Raw genomic sequence first — 17,040 nt, forward strand, 5'->3', positions numbered from 1 at the left:
TAATTTGCTTTTTAAATTACATTTGGTTTAAATATTTCTGAGATGTTCCATATCAAAGTTTTATTCTGAAGCACATTTACTTGGCCAGGGTATGAACCTAAAACAAAGAATGGTTGACGTGCTTTATTTATAGTAGCATTCAATTATTATGATGTACTGGAATTGCTGCAATATGGACAAATTTCTCTTTGACCAAATCTTAGAAGAGAAGGAGAATTAATTCAGAGTTGTATTATCATTTGGCCTATTTTGGAAAATTTAGTAAACAAAATTGAAAGTTATTGGACTTCACTTCAAATATCTTCTCTTACCCTCATTGTTTTTCAGATGTTCTCTTTGTGGATATGTATGCAGCCACCCTCCTTCCCTGAAGTCCCATATGTGGAAACATGCAAGTGACCAAAATTATAATTACGAACAAGTGAACAAGGCTATTAATGATGCTATTTCACAAAGTGGCAGGTGTGTGTTTGTATTAACCTCTTTACACACTAGAATCCTTAATCTAGAATTTTGAAAGCACCCAACCTTGACCCAAAATAAACTACAATCTGGAAATTTAAACAAAAAAAAATGCTGTAGCTTTTTTTTTTAAAAAATATTGGTTTGTTTGTTTATTTTTTAGGTTTCAAGGGCAGCTACCTGGAAAGATTCTATTAGAAAACACTGATGAAAGTTCAGTACCTGTTCTCGCAAGTTCAGAGAACTTGGTGTCATTTTCAGAATCCATTAACCAGACTACTAATGAAATTTCAGGTTCTAATGAAAATCAAAAACTTAACCCAACAATTAATACCTCATACAATTTAGAAAAGAACTCCAGTCAGCCTCATCTTGGCACAGAATACTGTGTTTTACTCTTCTGCTGTTGTATTTGTGGGTTTGAGTCCACCAACAAAGAAAATCTGTTGGATCATATGAAAGAACATGAGGGTGAAATCATAAACATCATTCTAAATAAAGATCACAGTGCAACTCAGAACTCCAACTAGATGAAATCATCAGTTAACAAGAAGAGGATTTCCTAAAATGTTTTTTTTTCTCTTTGCTAATGTTGCCTGAGATACTTGCTCAAGAGAGGACATGCAAAAGTAAAATTTACTGATTTCCCAAGATGAGTCCTTGTTGCAGTTATAGAACATAATTTAACTAAAAACGTTAACTACTCCATTTTGGGGAAACTGTAGAATGATCCACCTAACCCTTTATCCTTCCCTGTGATGCCAAGAGTCTGGATTTCTCAAAACCTAGTGTTAATGTAAAGTGCATTAGCACAATAAGAAATTCAAACTCAGGAGCTAAACAAGGTATTGGCTCAATTCAAAAGGCTTCTTTTGCCTTGGAAGTATTTAGAGTTAAGGGTGTCAAACTCATTTCAGACACACATTGCTTTTCCTTCAGTGCAAGTGACAGTAGGCCAGATACCGGTTATGAAAGAATCCCTCTCCTAAAATTTACTGCTTTATTCTGAGGGGTAGATGGGGGGAGACCGAAGGGATGTCCTCCTGATTTATTTTTAAGGCCTTACTCTTCCCAGGTCAAATATTCTTTTCTGAATAAGCAGTTCTGGCTGGTATTCCTTCTGTTGCTAATAGTAAGTGCTCATTCAAGGCAGCAGAAGCTGAGTGACCTGAAGGCAGTAGGAATCTTACTAATTATTTGGCCAGATCCTAAGTAAATACGATTTTAGACACGTTAAATTCATATGTAAACATGACCCATTGTTTAATGTCTTTAAAGTATTCAGCAAAACCTCTAAAAGCAAATGGATCATGATAAGTTGGCATTTTAACTAATGATTTTTCCATGTCCATACATAATGAATGCTATAATCTTAGGGAGGGAACAGGAAAATCATGAGAAATGTAATTGACAAAGGGCCAGATTTTTCAAGGTTTTTAGGCCTTAAAGATGTAGACAGGCGCTTAGTTGGATTTTCAAAAGGCTGGGTGCATAGCCACTTTTGAAAATTGCACTAGGTGCCTACCTAAATCTTTAGGTGCCTGAATATCTAGAAAAGTCTGGCTCTAACATTCTGTTGAAAAAAATTAACTCAAAAAGGTATGCTAATCTTTTCTTATAAAATGCTTTAAATTTCACAATAAAAGATTTTAGCAAAAATCATTTCCAAAATAAAAATTGACCTGACATGTGGAAACAACCTTTCCTCCACTGCACCAACAGACACAAACAGGATCTGTGATGGTTTGTAGAGTAAACTTTACTGATGCATGTGATATGGATTCACAGAAATTGCTGTATTTCTAGTTATAATGCAACTATTAGAAATTTCTCCTTTTAAAACCATTTTGCTTCTAAAATTATAATGTTGATCTTTCATGTAGTTTCAATGACCTACATCAGTTTATATATCAATGGGAATTACAATATGCAGGCTAATTACAAGTGATCTTGGCAGAGATGCCTGGCAAATCTGGCCCCTACAATTGTTTTTTAAGTATATGCTTGCTACCAAAAAAACCTTGTAGCATTTGAAAAGGAATCATTTTAGCAGTCAGACTAAAACGTTCTGGTGAAGTTTTAAACATTCAATTCTGGTTTTAAAGGTAGCTTCAAAAACTGCAATTGCACTGGAGCATGCTCACTTCTTGGCATGTCAGTTCAGTTAGGCCTGGGTTAGTTGCTCATTTTTTAAAAATTATTTTGACTTGTTTTAAAGAGTGATGCAGAAAGTTTTTTGTATTTATTACCTATTTATACAATTTTTTTTAAAGCAGAAGTAAGCTACAACTATTAACCTGAAAAGCTGGTGTATGAGTAGTGTACAGTCTTCATGGTGCTATTTCTGTGTTTATTTTTCTAAGTTATCCTGTGGACAGGGAAGCTGGTCAAATAAGAAAGAAAATAAGAGGATAGGTTTTTTGGTTTTGGTGGGGTTTGTTTTTTTAATACACACAATTTTAGTTTTAAGATGCAACCCAGGCTCCAGCAAAAGGCAGGATAAAGGGTAGAATTGTATTTCAAGCTCAACTGTATTTTAAGCTCTATCTTTTAAAGTGGGTTTGTTTAAACATTGAACTTTTTCTATCTTTAAATAGTCCTATTAATCTAGTTATAAATGGTTAGATGTACAAATGTTGTTTTAAAAATTGGTAAAGGTATATCATACAGCCCATTACACTAATTGGTTTGACCTATCCATTAACTAAACATAGTACATTTCAGATGTTTGAAATAAAAATGTAAAGTAACTTCTGTATGTTTTACATTTTTTCTAAAAATAGAATCTACAAGTGCCAATCCGAAGGGAATTTTTCATATTTATACAGGATGAATTTGACACTTTAAAAACATGATTTATTATAATGAACAATTTCAATCAGAGGTGGAAAACATTTAATGAAGGTACTGGTGTTGTCTTAGTAACGAGTGTTGACACCAACATTGGAATGTAAATTCTGATGTGTTTAAAAAACAGGAAATTATTGGGCACACGTTTTCAATATCTGAGATCATAGAGCACATTCTAATATTCCAGCTCCTGTGTTTACAGATCTTATTTATTGCAGTCATTTGAAAATCTGGTAAATAAACTATCAGAGTCCACAGTAATTTGAATTTTAAATTACTTTTTTAAACTCATGGAAACTACGGTGTGTCATGACCTTAACTTAATTTTTTTTCCATAATGGATCATGCATTTTAAAGTTGTTATACTAATGGAAAAATGGGAACAACTTGGAGACATGAGCTAGAAGATAGATATTAGTCATGTTTTTGTGGGCGCAGTGTTAATACAATGCGCCAAGACCCATTGTAATATATTGAACTACTAACCAAGGTGTATCTATTTACACAATGCTCTTTACCATCTCATTATTTGTACAAGTAAGCTTCAGTTAACCATGTATTGTTCTACTGCTTTAGAATGGGGGGAGGGGGAGGCTTCTAGGAGAAATACTACAACTGCCAAGAAATAACACTTTTTAGTCTGCAGAAAATGAACAATCTTCATAGAAAAAAAATTCCTTATTGATTGTCCCCAGGCTGCACTTGATTCACATTCAAAATTCCTCTTGACTTTAACGGAACTCTGAATGAATGATCACAGAATCAGTTCCTGAAAGCAAGTGTTCTGATCATATCTGCATTAGAAAGTGTTGTGGTGTTAATGTGGTTGCGTGTTTTGGGTTTGTTTATTTAACAGCACTTTTCAGGGTTACAGCATTTCAATCTTCCCATTCCTTTGAACATTTACAAATATTTTAGGATCCTGCTGGCAAACAGAACTAGCAGATTATCAGACTTGCACTGCTGTTTGATTTTTCTTTCAACTCTGCTCTAAGCAAATTTTATTCATTGATATGGACTAGAACGTGGAGCCTTTGTTCTAGATGCCTACATTTCTGTGATGGAGGAAATTCCTATTTTCTACTGCTGAAATAGCTGGGAACTATAATCTTCCTTTGTCACTTTCTCCTTTGTACTTGGCCTAGAAAGAGAAAGTGGGATTCAGCCAGAGTTACTGTATTCTCCTATCCCAAGCACTTATTTAATCATTAAAATAAAAAAATTGTACAGTGGGTGCTCAAAGTATTGTTGAATAAAATATATTTAATAGAAATTTGCATTTGATATTCATGGACATGGGTATATGTATTTTTTTAAGAAAAGGTATTGTAACACTATGGCACTGCTTTTATAGCCAAAGTATAAAATTTTTTTAGAAGACTGACATGTAAAGACTGCAGTTTCTTTTGACACTATCTTATTAAAATAGGAGGAATTGCATTTTATAAAATTATCCAGCACATTAAGCTGCATGCCTTAAACTCTCTGTAGGATTGTGTTCCTGATAGAACAAATTGTCTGTTTGGAACTATGAAGCAAGTCTGTAGTACTACTTTAACTACCTTCTGAAATACTGTACGTTAGAATAATTTATTTTGCTTTACAGGAGTTTGTCATGTATTGACTTTAATATTGTATTTTGGTAATAAACTTTTTTTGTTAAACATTTTAGTGTTCTGCTTTTATTTGTACAGTATGAGACAAATATTTCACGGGAAAGTAGTTACTGAGATAGTACTTGGGAAGATGGAAAACGACCTTTTGAACTGGGTAACAAATACCACTGTGCAAGTCCAATCTGAGCACCCAGGCAGGGGTCATCATGCTTTATTTAAACAGAATATCCCTGTCTACTGTAGGGGCACACAAAGCCATAATATAAACATGAACACATTAAAAACAAAAATATGACTCTATTCTAAAATGGAGGATTTAGCAGTCGGAGGGCGGGGCGGGGGGGGAATCAGAAATTATATGAATATCAAATTCTGTGGAAAACATTTAACTTGAACTAAAATTTAACTTCCATTTTGTGTGCACAGTGCTCTAATAAAACATGGCAGAACTAGGTCTACATATAGGGATGAAAGGAAAATAATAAAATGGAGACATTACTAATAATGAGATATCACAATCTAACAATGAGCTATTGTGTACTTGATCCTTAAAATATGGGCAAATGTTGCACCTTTTATAATGAAGGGATATCTGAGTATAAAACAACTTCACAGTATGCAGTACAGAAAACAGACTTGCAGCTAATTCCAGGTTAAGTTGGTCTTTGTTAACTGTTGGTTAACTGTTGATTAAAACAGAGCTGAAAGATTAAATTACTTGTTTGCACATTTTCTTCCAAAGTGGTGTAATGAAGAATAAATAAAGGCAATCAGAAAAGGCTTGTTTAGTTGCTTCCTTAATACTGGCCTAGCTTCTGAGTTGTTTTAAATAAAAATGAACTTATAAAATGGAATTGTCCAAGATGTAAGTTTTAGAAATTAAGCTTAAGATATTTTTTAGTTTTACTATCTAAACTGCTTTTAAAACTTTACAGTAAATTTACTTCAGCAAATGTACATAAAGTAGTAATTCTCAGATGTAATTCTCCAGTGGGCACACAGCCAGCACAGAGGCCAGTGGTAGGGAGGGACAGTGAAGGAGAGTGGGTTAGCATGATATCTTCCAGCTATGTATATGGTCGCTGGGAATTATAGTCAGCTGGCACAAGGTAGAACAGTTCCAGGTTCTATTTTGTGCCTAGTCTGGGACAGAGAGTCCAGGAACCATTACTTGGCTCCTTGACAGCCTCTAGTTCTGCTATCCACAGCCACTTGGTGAAATAGTACGTTTTGGTTAAAAGTTAAGATTATTTCTCCTGTCTTAGAATGCAAGACAAATCAGTATGCATTTACATTTTCCTCACTGTTTAGCTTACAATTAGTTATCTGAAGACCCAAAACATAGGTGCTTATATTCCAAGATGATGGCTATAACAGATTGCTTTAGTTAAACTGAAATGCTTTATTAGGACTTTAATACATGTCCTTAGATGCACGGACGATTTTGCAAGGGTATTATGTTTCACCATTATACAAATTTAAATCGTTCACAGTTGGGGCACTGTTTTGCATTGCATTAACAGATCAGGAGCGTTAGTGGAAATTGTGCTGCTTGAGATCATCAAATATTCCCCCAAAATGGAAGTTCTGGATGTGTTTACAAACAGCTGCCTTTAGTAGTTTGCTAATCTTTATCAGAAACTTAATCATAAAAATGTAGGGCTGGAAGAGACCTCTAGAAATCATGTAGTCTATTCCCCTGTCATTGAGGCAGGAAAAAGTATACCTACACCATCCTTGATGTTAGACCAACCCAATGGCTCTCAGTCTATTATACCACTTTCAGGAATCTGATTTGTCTTGCATACCCCCAAGTTTTACCTCACTTAAACTAATTGCTTAGAAAATGAGACATAAAAATACAAAAGTGTCACAGCACACTACTACTGAAAAATTGTTTACTTTTCATTTTTACCACCATTATAAATCAATTGGAATACAAATATTGTACTTACATTTCAGTATAAAGATGCAATTATACTGACATAGTACTTTCTACATCAGGTTATGTTGCTGGGAGGGCTTCTCCTGTCAACATAGCTACCACCTCTCACAGAGGTGGACTAACTATGCCAATGGGAGAAGTTCTCCTGCCAGCACAGTAGCATCTACAGCAAGTTGCTGCACCACTGCAGAGTTGAAAGTGTAGACCTGCCCTTAAAGTGTGGTAGCTAAACTTGAACACTATACTCTGGCTGAGGCATCACAAATGTTGAGTAGAGGAGTGGGATAATTATCTTGTTTCTTACCTACAACACTCCTGTTAATACATCCCAGCATATTAACTTTTGTCACAACCACATCACCTTGTTGACTCAATTTGTGATCCACTGTAAATCCCAAATCCTTATATGCAGTATTTCTGCTTAGTCAGTTATTCCCCATTCTGTAGGTTGATTTTTTTCTTCCCTAAGTGTAGTACTTTGTATTCATCTTTATTTAATTTTATCTTTTTTTATTTCAGACTAGCTCTCCAATTTGTCGAGGTCATTTTGAATTCTAATCTTGTCCCCCAGGGGGCTTGCAACCCTTTCCAGGTTGGTGTCAGCTGCAGATTTTATAAACATACTCTCCATTCCATTATCCAAATCATTAATGAAAATATTGACTAATACTGGACTCAGAGTAGAACCATACTAGATACACCTTTCCAGTTTGACAGCAAACTATTGATAACTACTCTGAGTATGGTTTTACAACCAGTTGTGCATATTATAGTATTTTAATCTAGACTATATTTCTCTAGTTTGCTTAGGAGATTTATGTGGGACTATCAAAAGCCTTACTAAAAATCAAGATATATCTACAGCTTCCCCTATCCACCCTGGAAAATGACTGCATGTGTTGTACTCACACAACTTTATTCAGTAATCTGATTTTAGATTTGGATTTATAGAAACAAGACTTCTACTGGTTAAATATTTTGAACAGCAATAATATTAAAGTGTAAAAACAGGTCCATGGAGTATTTCCAAAGAACAAGCTGCTAATTATTTTTAATGTATCTTAAGTATCAGAAAACATTAAGGTGCTATGTATACCAGTATTTTATAACACACAATAAGGAAAGGTTCATGTTAGATTGTTCCAAAAGAACAGACAATTAAAAAAAAAGAATAGAACGTAACTTACAAAATATAAAGCTTTTTAAATAGTTATTTCTGTATGTATTGTTCCATGTAAGTTTCACTTTCTGTCTCAAATTGATTCTCCTCTCATAGGAATGTTGAGCCAATATCATTGCCTCATGCTTGGAGAGGCACTAGGGTGCTATAGTTGCAATCTACTTAGATCTAAGAGTGAGGTCAGGATTACTTATACTCATTAAAGCTTGTGTGGCATTTTACACAAACCCTGATATCTAGGTTCAGTTTCTAGTAATGTGGGTTACTAGTAGAACTGATTGAATAACAAAACTGATTTGTGAATATCTTCATGAATAAAAGCTCTAAGTTCCTTTGTCTATAATTCACAAGGTCATGCTGTTCAAAAGTATTGGACAACTGATCAGAATTAATGAATTCCCAGAGTTTCACCAACTTTAACATGAATGATTCACCTGAAAATTCAAACCAGAAGATAGATTATGAATTCCCTACCTGACAGTCTCTTCATCTGTGTTTGTACAATGACATCCTGATTGGGGTTTTAGTATGCTACTGTAACAAATGATTAATAAACCCTTTAAACAGTAAAAAAGCAAAATGTAAGTTATCATCCAGGCATCAGAAACAATGCCATGCAATGTACATTTCCCTGCATATAAGAATAGTAACCAGTCAGCAGATCAACCCCTAGGCTGAAAGTTTTGTTCAAACTAACTGGCAAAAGCTTAAATAATTTTGTTTAAAAAAGTCAGGATCAGTTCATGAATGATGTCCCTGCCTAGAAAGGGGCTGGAGTCACCATACAGTTGATTCTGGCTTCTCCTGGCAGCCCTTGAGACCTTAAATCTCTCAAAGTGCAAGGAAAGACAGAGGGACAGTCAACAAAAGAAACAGTTATCACTCATGAACAAGATATTGCCTAAAGTCTTGCCTAAATGAGGAAATTGTACTGATTTAATTAGAGTCCATACAAAAGGGCTGCAGCAATTTAGTTAATTCAGTTTCTAAATCAATTTAGTTACATTTGTACAAATTTTCCTGTAAACAAGGCCTTTGACAAGAGTGCAATTATTTCCATTTTTTGATAAGACATTGTTTGGTATTAGAAATTTACTTTAAATTAGGTTGTTTTGCCAATGTTAAAGCATGGTGACCTTTTCTTTGAACAACTCTAGTGCACCAATGCTTTGGAGCAGGGACATGAAATTTGGCAAAAGGTGGTCTTTGTGCCAGGCATGTGCCTTTTGCTAACTCTTTGAAAATCTGCACAAAATTTGGCCTTTTAAAATAACTGCAGTTTGAACATAGAATATTAGAGTTGGAAGGAACTTCAGGAGGTCATTTAGTCCAACTCCCTGCTCAAAGCAGAACTAACCTCAGCTAAATCATCCCAGCCAGGGCTTTGTCAAACCGCAGCTTAAAAACCTCTAAAGATGGAGATTCCACCACCTCCCTAGGTAACCCGTTCCAGTGCTTCACCACCCTCCTAGTGAAAAAATTTTCCTAATGTCCAACTTAGACCTCCCCCACTGCAACTTGAGACCATTGCTCCTAGTTCTGTCATCTGCCCCCACTAAGAACAGCCTAGCTCCATCCTTCCTGGAACTCCCTTTCAGGCAGTTAAAGGCTGCTATCAAATCACCCCTCATTCTTCTCTTTTGCAGACTAAACAAGCCTAGTTTCCTCAGCCTCTCCTCATAAGTCTTATGCCCCAGCCCCCTAATCATTTTTGTTGCCCTCTGCTGGACTTTCTCCAACTTCTCCACATCCTTTTTGTAGTGGGGGACCCAAAACTGGACACAATACTCCAAATGCAGTCTCACCAATGCCGAATAGAGGGGAATAATCACTTCCCTCGATCTGCTGGCAATGCTCCTACTAATGCAGCCCAATATGCTATTAGCCTTCTTGACAACCAGGGCACACTGCTGACTCATATCCAGCTTCTTATCCGCTGTAACCCCCAGGTCCTTTTCTGCAGAACTGCCACCTAGCTTGTCAGTCCCCAGTCTGTAGCTCTGCATGCTCAGTAGGGACTTAAATAACTCAAATCTCTTGACGATTCTGTGTGTGTAGAGAGTATGTTTGAGCTGCTTGTAGCTCCTAATGGTTACCAGACTGTGTGCCATCCCCACAGACATGTCTGGTTCCAAAGATGGGCACAGGGGTGGGCACCTTAGGCACCAACCTCCAGGGGGTACTGTGCTGCTGGACTCTAAGTGTATTTTTTGTGTTGTGCTCTGATTGCCAGTTGAGGTTTTGTTTTGTTTGGCTGCTCATGGGGTGTGGCCCTGAAAACAAGCACACAAAAGATAGCAAATGTCAGAATTAAGGCTGACCATGCAATTTTAATTCACCCCCTTGTACATATGCATTATGATAATCTTTAATTACATGATTATATACTATTTTGTCACAGGACCCTTGCCTGATTTAGAGCACAGAATGGAATTACTCTGGTGATGAATCAGAGTTGTGTAGTAAAAGAGGATGTTGTCGGTAGGACTCTTGGTCTCATTTGTTGCAGAAGTTAGAAATGTGCATAATGCATGATATGAGACTTCAGGAAGAGAAATTTTGTTCTCATATAAAGGCAGTTGACTTCTGCCTTGGAGAACTGGATTCACTCCCTCCATTGCCACTGAGTTCCTAGGATTCTAGGCAAGTAATTTAAACCAAAACTTTCCAAAGGTGATTACTAACTGGATAAGTCTTATTTTCCCGACGCCCAAATGAATACCCTGGTGTCTGCATTGCAGAAATGATGAGCATTCTCAGCTTCAATGGAAGTCAATGAGAGCTTTGCCTGAACACATGAAGTGCTAAGCACACCAAAAAAGAATCAGGTCCTAGGTGTCTCAAATTGGGAACTCAAAATTAGTGGAAACTTTTAACCTTAACTTCTCTGCCTCATTTCCCCATCTATAAAATGGGGATAATATCACCCCTCCCACTCACAGCAATGATGAGACAATGAATTCATTAATGTTTGTGAAGCACTCTGATACTATAATAAGAGCATAAAACCATAAAAACACCCCTGGAGAAATTAATAATTCTGTCTTTGCAGCAGAGTTGCAATCATGTACAATAAATAAAACTTGGGGCCACATTAAACAATGAGGATAAAACAAAATATTGAATAGGTGCTCATTAAGTAAGCCCCATTAATCCTGTGCACTGAATGAGGAAGAAATAGTGATCATCATGTAATTAAAGACTTTTGTAATCATAAGTATATGCTTAAATACCTTGCTGAAACAACGCCATATACAGGAGAAGGTAGCATGTGTATGTGCACTCATTTTCACTGTCAATTTAGCTTAGGTTCAAATCCTACGTTTTGCTTTTTTTCCCCAATCAACAATTCAAGATTGTTAACCTCTAGTATTCAATAATCATGAGTCAGGGCCCCAAGATTGGCTTAGAAATCTTGATATTCTAAAAAATGATTTGGGATAGTACAGGAGAACCGGAAAGTGAAATCAACTAGAAAATTACTGCCAAGAAACATGAAACTGACTAGTTTAATTCCATTCCCCATATTGAGTGCAATACACATACTGAAATACAAAAAGTAAACAAAAATTATACATCTTAAATTAGAATTTTAAACTTGCAGTTCTGAAAAATCTAAGAATTAATAACCACTCCCTCCTTTCCTCCTGTGAGCAAAGGTGAAAGGATGGCATCTCTGACTCCTCCCTCCCTGCAATATTCCACCAGCCTGGGAAGAGGCAGGGGGGGATGAAGAACTGCTGAAGTTGCCCACCTCCACCCCACCCCCAGATGGAGCAAGAGGGGACCCAGCTACAACTTGTCTAGGAGTAGGAGAGAGGGTGAAGAATCTCAGAAGGAACAGAGGTGAAGCTGCGGGGGACTGAACTGATAGGGATGTTGAACTAATGGGAATAAGGTCAGAAGTAATTGCTGGGCCGGGAATGTGCAGATGTGGGGGTGTGATCTCCTTCAGCAGGAAGAGTCCAAAAAATCTGAGACAGACAAAACAATATAGCCCTTTTTAAAAAAAGCAAAACAAAAAAACACATGAGTTTTGATCTCTTGAGGGTGGCAATAGTAGAATCTCTAGTATACTCTTTCATTGCTTTATAATAAGGATTACCACTGCTGCACAAGAATGTTACTTCTCAAAACAGTCATTGTTTTGTATGATCCAACTTCTAAACAATGGTTCCGGTAGTTCTGAAGATAAAGCTCAACTCCTTCACCTCAGTATCCAGGTTCAGGGTGCTAACTAAAATAAAATCGGTGCCCTTATCCCAGCTCCAAGTAAACATTAATCAGCATTATGAAAGCTACCATACATACTTTGGAACAGTCAGGAATGACTGGCAGCTTGTGTGCACAAAAATACTGTTAAGCCTGACCATGGACACTGAATTACCATTTCCTTTTAGAAAAGGGCAACATTACAGGTCAAGACTGAAGTAACCAATGAGTAAGATTAAGATTTTATCATGGTTATTTTTAGTAAATGTAAGAGACAGGCCACAAGCAATAAACAAAAATTCACAGAAGCCTATGACCTGTCCCTGGGGCAAACTGGGGCTGACTGGTAGGATAAGAACTCAAGGGTCCTCCACTGCCCACGGCAGCTCCAATCTGAGCTGCAGGACCGTGGCCGGGTCTGCAGGGCCCCCTGCAGCTCAGACCTCCAGGTGTGCAGGGGCCCCACCACCCACAGTGGCTCGGAGCTGCGGGGATCCCCATTGGCTGACAGCTCCCCAGGGCTGAAGCAGAAAATATCACAAAGGTCTCTGGAAGTCATGGAATCCATGATTTCCATGACACAATCTTATCCTTACTGATGAGACAGCCTGAATTAGCTTGCTTTACAGCTTTAATGCTGCAGGGGAAAAAAACCAAACCTTCATTTTCATTGCAGGTAATCCTTTAAGCATCACAAACCCAAGACTTTTCTTTTACCTGCAGAGGATCTGACTGCAGAAAATTGTGAGTAGGAAACACTGAAACTACTGGATGGCAGCTTATCCTCCTAGTCCACTGGACTCCGCTAGGGTAGAGCTGCCACATAAGCCACCAGGTGCACTGAGGATCCCCAGTCTCCTGCCCTTCAGGACTTCAAAAAGTCCAAATAGTTCAACCTTTACTCACATTTACCCAGAGCTACCTGCCCCTCCCACTGCCAACCACATCCTGACCATCTAAACTCACACGGAATAGTCCCGCACCCGGCCCCGCGCCAGACCCAGCTCTCTCCTCTTCACTCACACTCCATTTTCTGCTACCACCCTGACCCAGCACCCTGCCCCCAGTTAAACCACTTGATCGCCCTTTCACAAGCATTGCGGCTGCTATTCCTTGTGCCCACGCCAGGCTGACCTGGGGTAAACAAACACCTCCCCCCTACTTCCACAGCCAGCGCCTCACCCATTGCCACCCCCCCCCCCCCGCACACACACACACACACGTGTGCCAGGCAGCGCCCACACGTGTGCCAGGAGCCCCTGCCCGCCCCCCCCCCACGTGTACCCGGCAGCCCCCCGCCCCGCTCGCGGTTCCGCATCCGCACACAGAGAAAGAAAAGGCGCCGCATCCTCCCCCTCCCCACCGGGGTCCGGGCAGCTGAGGCGACTCCGCGCAAGCAGCGCCGGGGCCACCACGGCAGCGAGCCGCCGCCCAGCTACAGCTACACCCACACCCGCACCCGGCTGCTCCTGCGCGCCCGGCAGCTTCGGCAGGTATCGGCCCCGGCCCAGGGGCGGGGGATACGAGGGGGCGCCAGTATCAGGCCAGGCCGCGGCAATGCAGGCCGCAGAACTAGCCTGGGCTGTGAGAGCTGCGACCGGGAACCCGCCTAGGCCGCTCTGCGCAGCCGGGTCGGGGAGCTGCGGGTGCGGGCCCAGAGCAGCTCCGCACAGCACCTGCCCCATCCCACCTGCCCCTTCCCCGTCGCCCTCCCTTGCACTCTCCTCCATTGCCGCCTGCTTGTCCCATCATCACCCCTCTGACCCCTGCCCTCTCTTCCACTGCCCCGCATCTGCCCCCTTCCCCTCCGCCCCTTGTTCGCTCTGCTGGTAGCCCCCCTATGGGCCCATCGCCTGCCCCACCCCTGCCTTCTTCCCCTCTTGCACCTCGCTCCTCCGCCCCTGCCCTTCTCCCCATTGTCCCTGCCCCCATCGCATCCTGGTCACCCCTGGTCTATCTTCTCCACCCTCTCCCATTGCTCCTGTCCTGCCCCAATTGCTCCTTCTCACCGGCCTTCGCCTATGCCCTCTCCTCTGCACCTGCCCAGCCTGTACCCCTTCCCATTCTTGTCTCCAGTCCGACTCCTCTACACATGCTTAGCCCCTTGCCCCATCACCCTTTTGCATCTGCCTATCTTTCTTGGACCCATGACCATTATGCACCTGCCCATCACCTATGCTCCCATTTTCCCTATGCCCCATAACCTCTCTACTCTAGCCTATCCCCGCCTCTACCCATATCATAAGTCCCTGCCCAACCCTGTATACCCTGCATCTTCTCTGTAAGTTCATTCCCTCTCTGTATTGTATCCCAACCATCTTTGCCCCATCACCTCTTGCTATCTGCATCACCTCACTACGCCTGCCCACCTACATACTATAGCTAAGAAATCCCACAGAATTTATGTTTTTCGGGGCCTGATTATTCTAGTCTTTAATGCTATATTCATGATAAAATCAATTTTCCTGATAAGGTATTGGACAAAGTCTGGCTAATACTTCTATGCCAACTCTACTCCCTCCTTTCCAGTCTTTGTTTGATTTGCTGATGTTCTTTTATTGTTGGGATTTTCTACAGAAAAATCATGGGAAGTGCTGGGACATGTTCATGGCATTTTAAAAATTATTTCACCCTCATTTATTTCTGGGGAGAAAACATACTGAACTATGGTGACTTATTTTTGCATTCAAAGCTAGTTATTGACTTTAAAAGAAAAAAAACTTTAAAATTCAAGCTGTTCATTATTTATGGACAATGCATTATGCAATATAGTTTAGGGAACAATCTTACAGTGTACTGATTTTGAACATTGACTAGCTGATCTTAGATAGTTTCTTCCCCCAACCCCATCTTTAGTTTGTGATTTTTGTGGTATGGTTAAGCTATACAATACAGTAATATTACAAAAATTAGGGATTTTTTTTCAGCTGTATATCTAAGCTAGTTGTGATGAAAAACATTACAAAAAAAAAAAAAAATCACAAGTTTTTCTTTGGCATAATCAGTTTTGCATCTCACGGCCCCTGTCCTGCAAAGATTTATGCATATACTTAACTTTATGTACTATGGAGTAGTCCATTGATTGCATTGGGACTACTTGAAAGCCAAGATTTTCAAGTGGCTAGTGATTTTGAGGGCCCAGCTGAGACACCTTAAAAAGGGACTGCTTTTAAGGTGTCTTATGTTGAGCACTTTCTGAAAATTAAGCCCCATTAAGGTGTCTCAAGTTGGGCACCCAAAATGACTAATCATTTGAAAATCTTGTCTACCGTACATAAAGTTAATGTGGGTTTCAGTCTTTGCAGAACTTGTGCCAGTCTTTCCTTTGCTCTCATTTTGTTGTCTCTGAGTTACAGAGAACAGTACTGCTTTGGTAAAGTATTTTAAATAAATTACATGGGTATAACTTTTTAGGCCTCTATGCACAATAAAATATGCTTTCATGGCTTGTCACACACTTTTTTGGTATTATTTGACAAATGTTTGAAGGGCATATTTATTGCTTTTGTATGTGTTTTTAGGAGTGAGACTGAAGAATAATGAATGAAAATTGACATCATGACAACCATTAGACACAGAAAGGGAATAAAAGTCACAGAAGTTGCTGAAGAGCATCTGTCACAAGAGAAAAATGTGAAGCCTGATGGGAAAGTTCCATCTGGTGGGTAATTAAAAGAAATGTAGCATTGTGGACTCTCACTAATGTCAATTTTTTGGTATCTATCCTTATGCACAGATGAAAACTAGTACCAAATAGTTATCCAAGTATAGCCAAATCTTATTTATGATCAAAGCTACTGTAGTCCAGTGACAAAGTAGCTGTAAATTACTGCACTATATTCTTTTACTGGTTTTCAAATTCTAGTTTAGGTTACAAGCAAAAATAATTTTGTAAACTTCATAAGACCCAGCACAGTTAGCAGAGTTCATCATCATTGGCAGTCTCTGCTCAAGAGAGAGATAGAACTAGAGAGACTTAAATCTTCAAAATCAGGCAATGCACAAGTAAACCTGAAAACTGTATGCTTTGAGCTGTAATTCTTGAACATAAGACGGTTTGAACACCTCTGACAGGCAATCATATTTGTACGACTTAAGAACAAGCAAGTTACATGTGTCAGAGCTTTAACTGTAAAGTTTTGGCTTTTGTAGATAAAATTTTTTTCATGGAAATCTTTAAAAGCTCACACCATTTTTATGGTCAAGTTTTCATCTGCAACCTCAGATTTTGTGCCTGCAAAAATTGGGCCTGCCTGCATTTGTGAATATGTTTTGAATAGGGGTCAGCCAATTTAGCTAATTTGTGTGCACAGATGTAAATAGGCAAAATACAGCTCTGGTATAAGTGGATACAAATCCATGGTCTTCAACTCCATTGAATCACACTTGCTTATATTGGATCTGAATTTTTTCCATTGCGAGAGGTAGACACTTATTAGATATGCATCCACATTACAAAAAGCAGGATTATTGAAATCAGCTTGAAAGAGATTTTAAAATAAAAAGTGCATGAGCAGTAAACTGAGTTGCTTCATTTAGAAATGCAGTCTCTGCACAATCTAGTCTATAATCTTGTTCTGATGTTAGCAAGTGGTCATCCGCAATTAAAAGGATGACATCATGCTCAATGGTTACTTTGATCAATGCTCAGCCTCAATGTGGAAGTTTGGTAAGGATATTCAGCCTGAAATGCTATTTTGAAAAAAATACATACAAGAAGCAGCCAAATTCAGAAGTTTAAAGCAAAAGATTTTGATATCTTGCTTTGTGAGCTA

At 39.0% G+C, this 17,040-nt stretch overlaps 2 protein-coding genes across 3 annotated transcripts in view; both read left to right on the forward strand.

Moving 5' to 3' along the window:
* ZNF507 (zinc finger protein 507) overlaps positions 1 to 4,963 on the forward strand; it is a 30,818-nt gene extending 25,855 nt beyond the window's left edge. For both annotated transcript variants that reach the window (XM_067540014.1, XM_067540015.1), the window contains 2 exons: positions 328 to 462; positions 626 to 4,963. In XM_067540014.1, coding sequence (XP_067396115.1) covers positions 328 to 462; positions 626 to 992 — 502 coding nt within the window. In that variant the 3' untranslated portion in view covers positions 993 to 4,963. The remainder of the gene's footprint in view (positions 1 to 327; positions 463 to 625) is intronic.
* An 8,641-nt stretch (positions 4,964 to 13,604) lies between these two features.
* Positions 13,605 to 17,040, forward strand: part of DPY19L3 (dpy-19 like C-mannosyltransferase 3) — a 46,405-nt gene continuing 42,969 nt past the window's right edge. The window contains exons 1-2 of the mRNA XM_067540016.1: positions 13,605 to 13,758; positions 15,787 to 15,926. Coding sequence (XP_067396117.1) covers positions 15,809 to 15,926 — 118 coding nt within the window. The 5' untranslated portion in view covers positions 13,605 to 13,758; positions 15,787 to 15,808. The remainder of the gene's footprint in view (positions 13,759 to 15,786; positions 15,927 to 17,040) is intronic.

The sequence above is a fragment of the Emydura macquarii genome, unplaced genomic scaffold, assembly GCF_026122565.2.
Source record: "Emydura macquarii macquarii isolate MOO-44397 ecotype Brisbane River unplaced genomic scaffold, CSIRO-AGI_Emac_v2 contig_561, whole genome shotgun sequence".
Taxonomy (NCBI): Eukaryota; Metazoa; Chordata; order Testudines; family Chelidae; genus Emydura; species Emydura macquarii.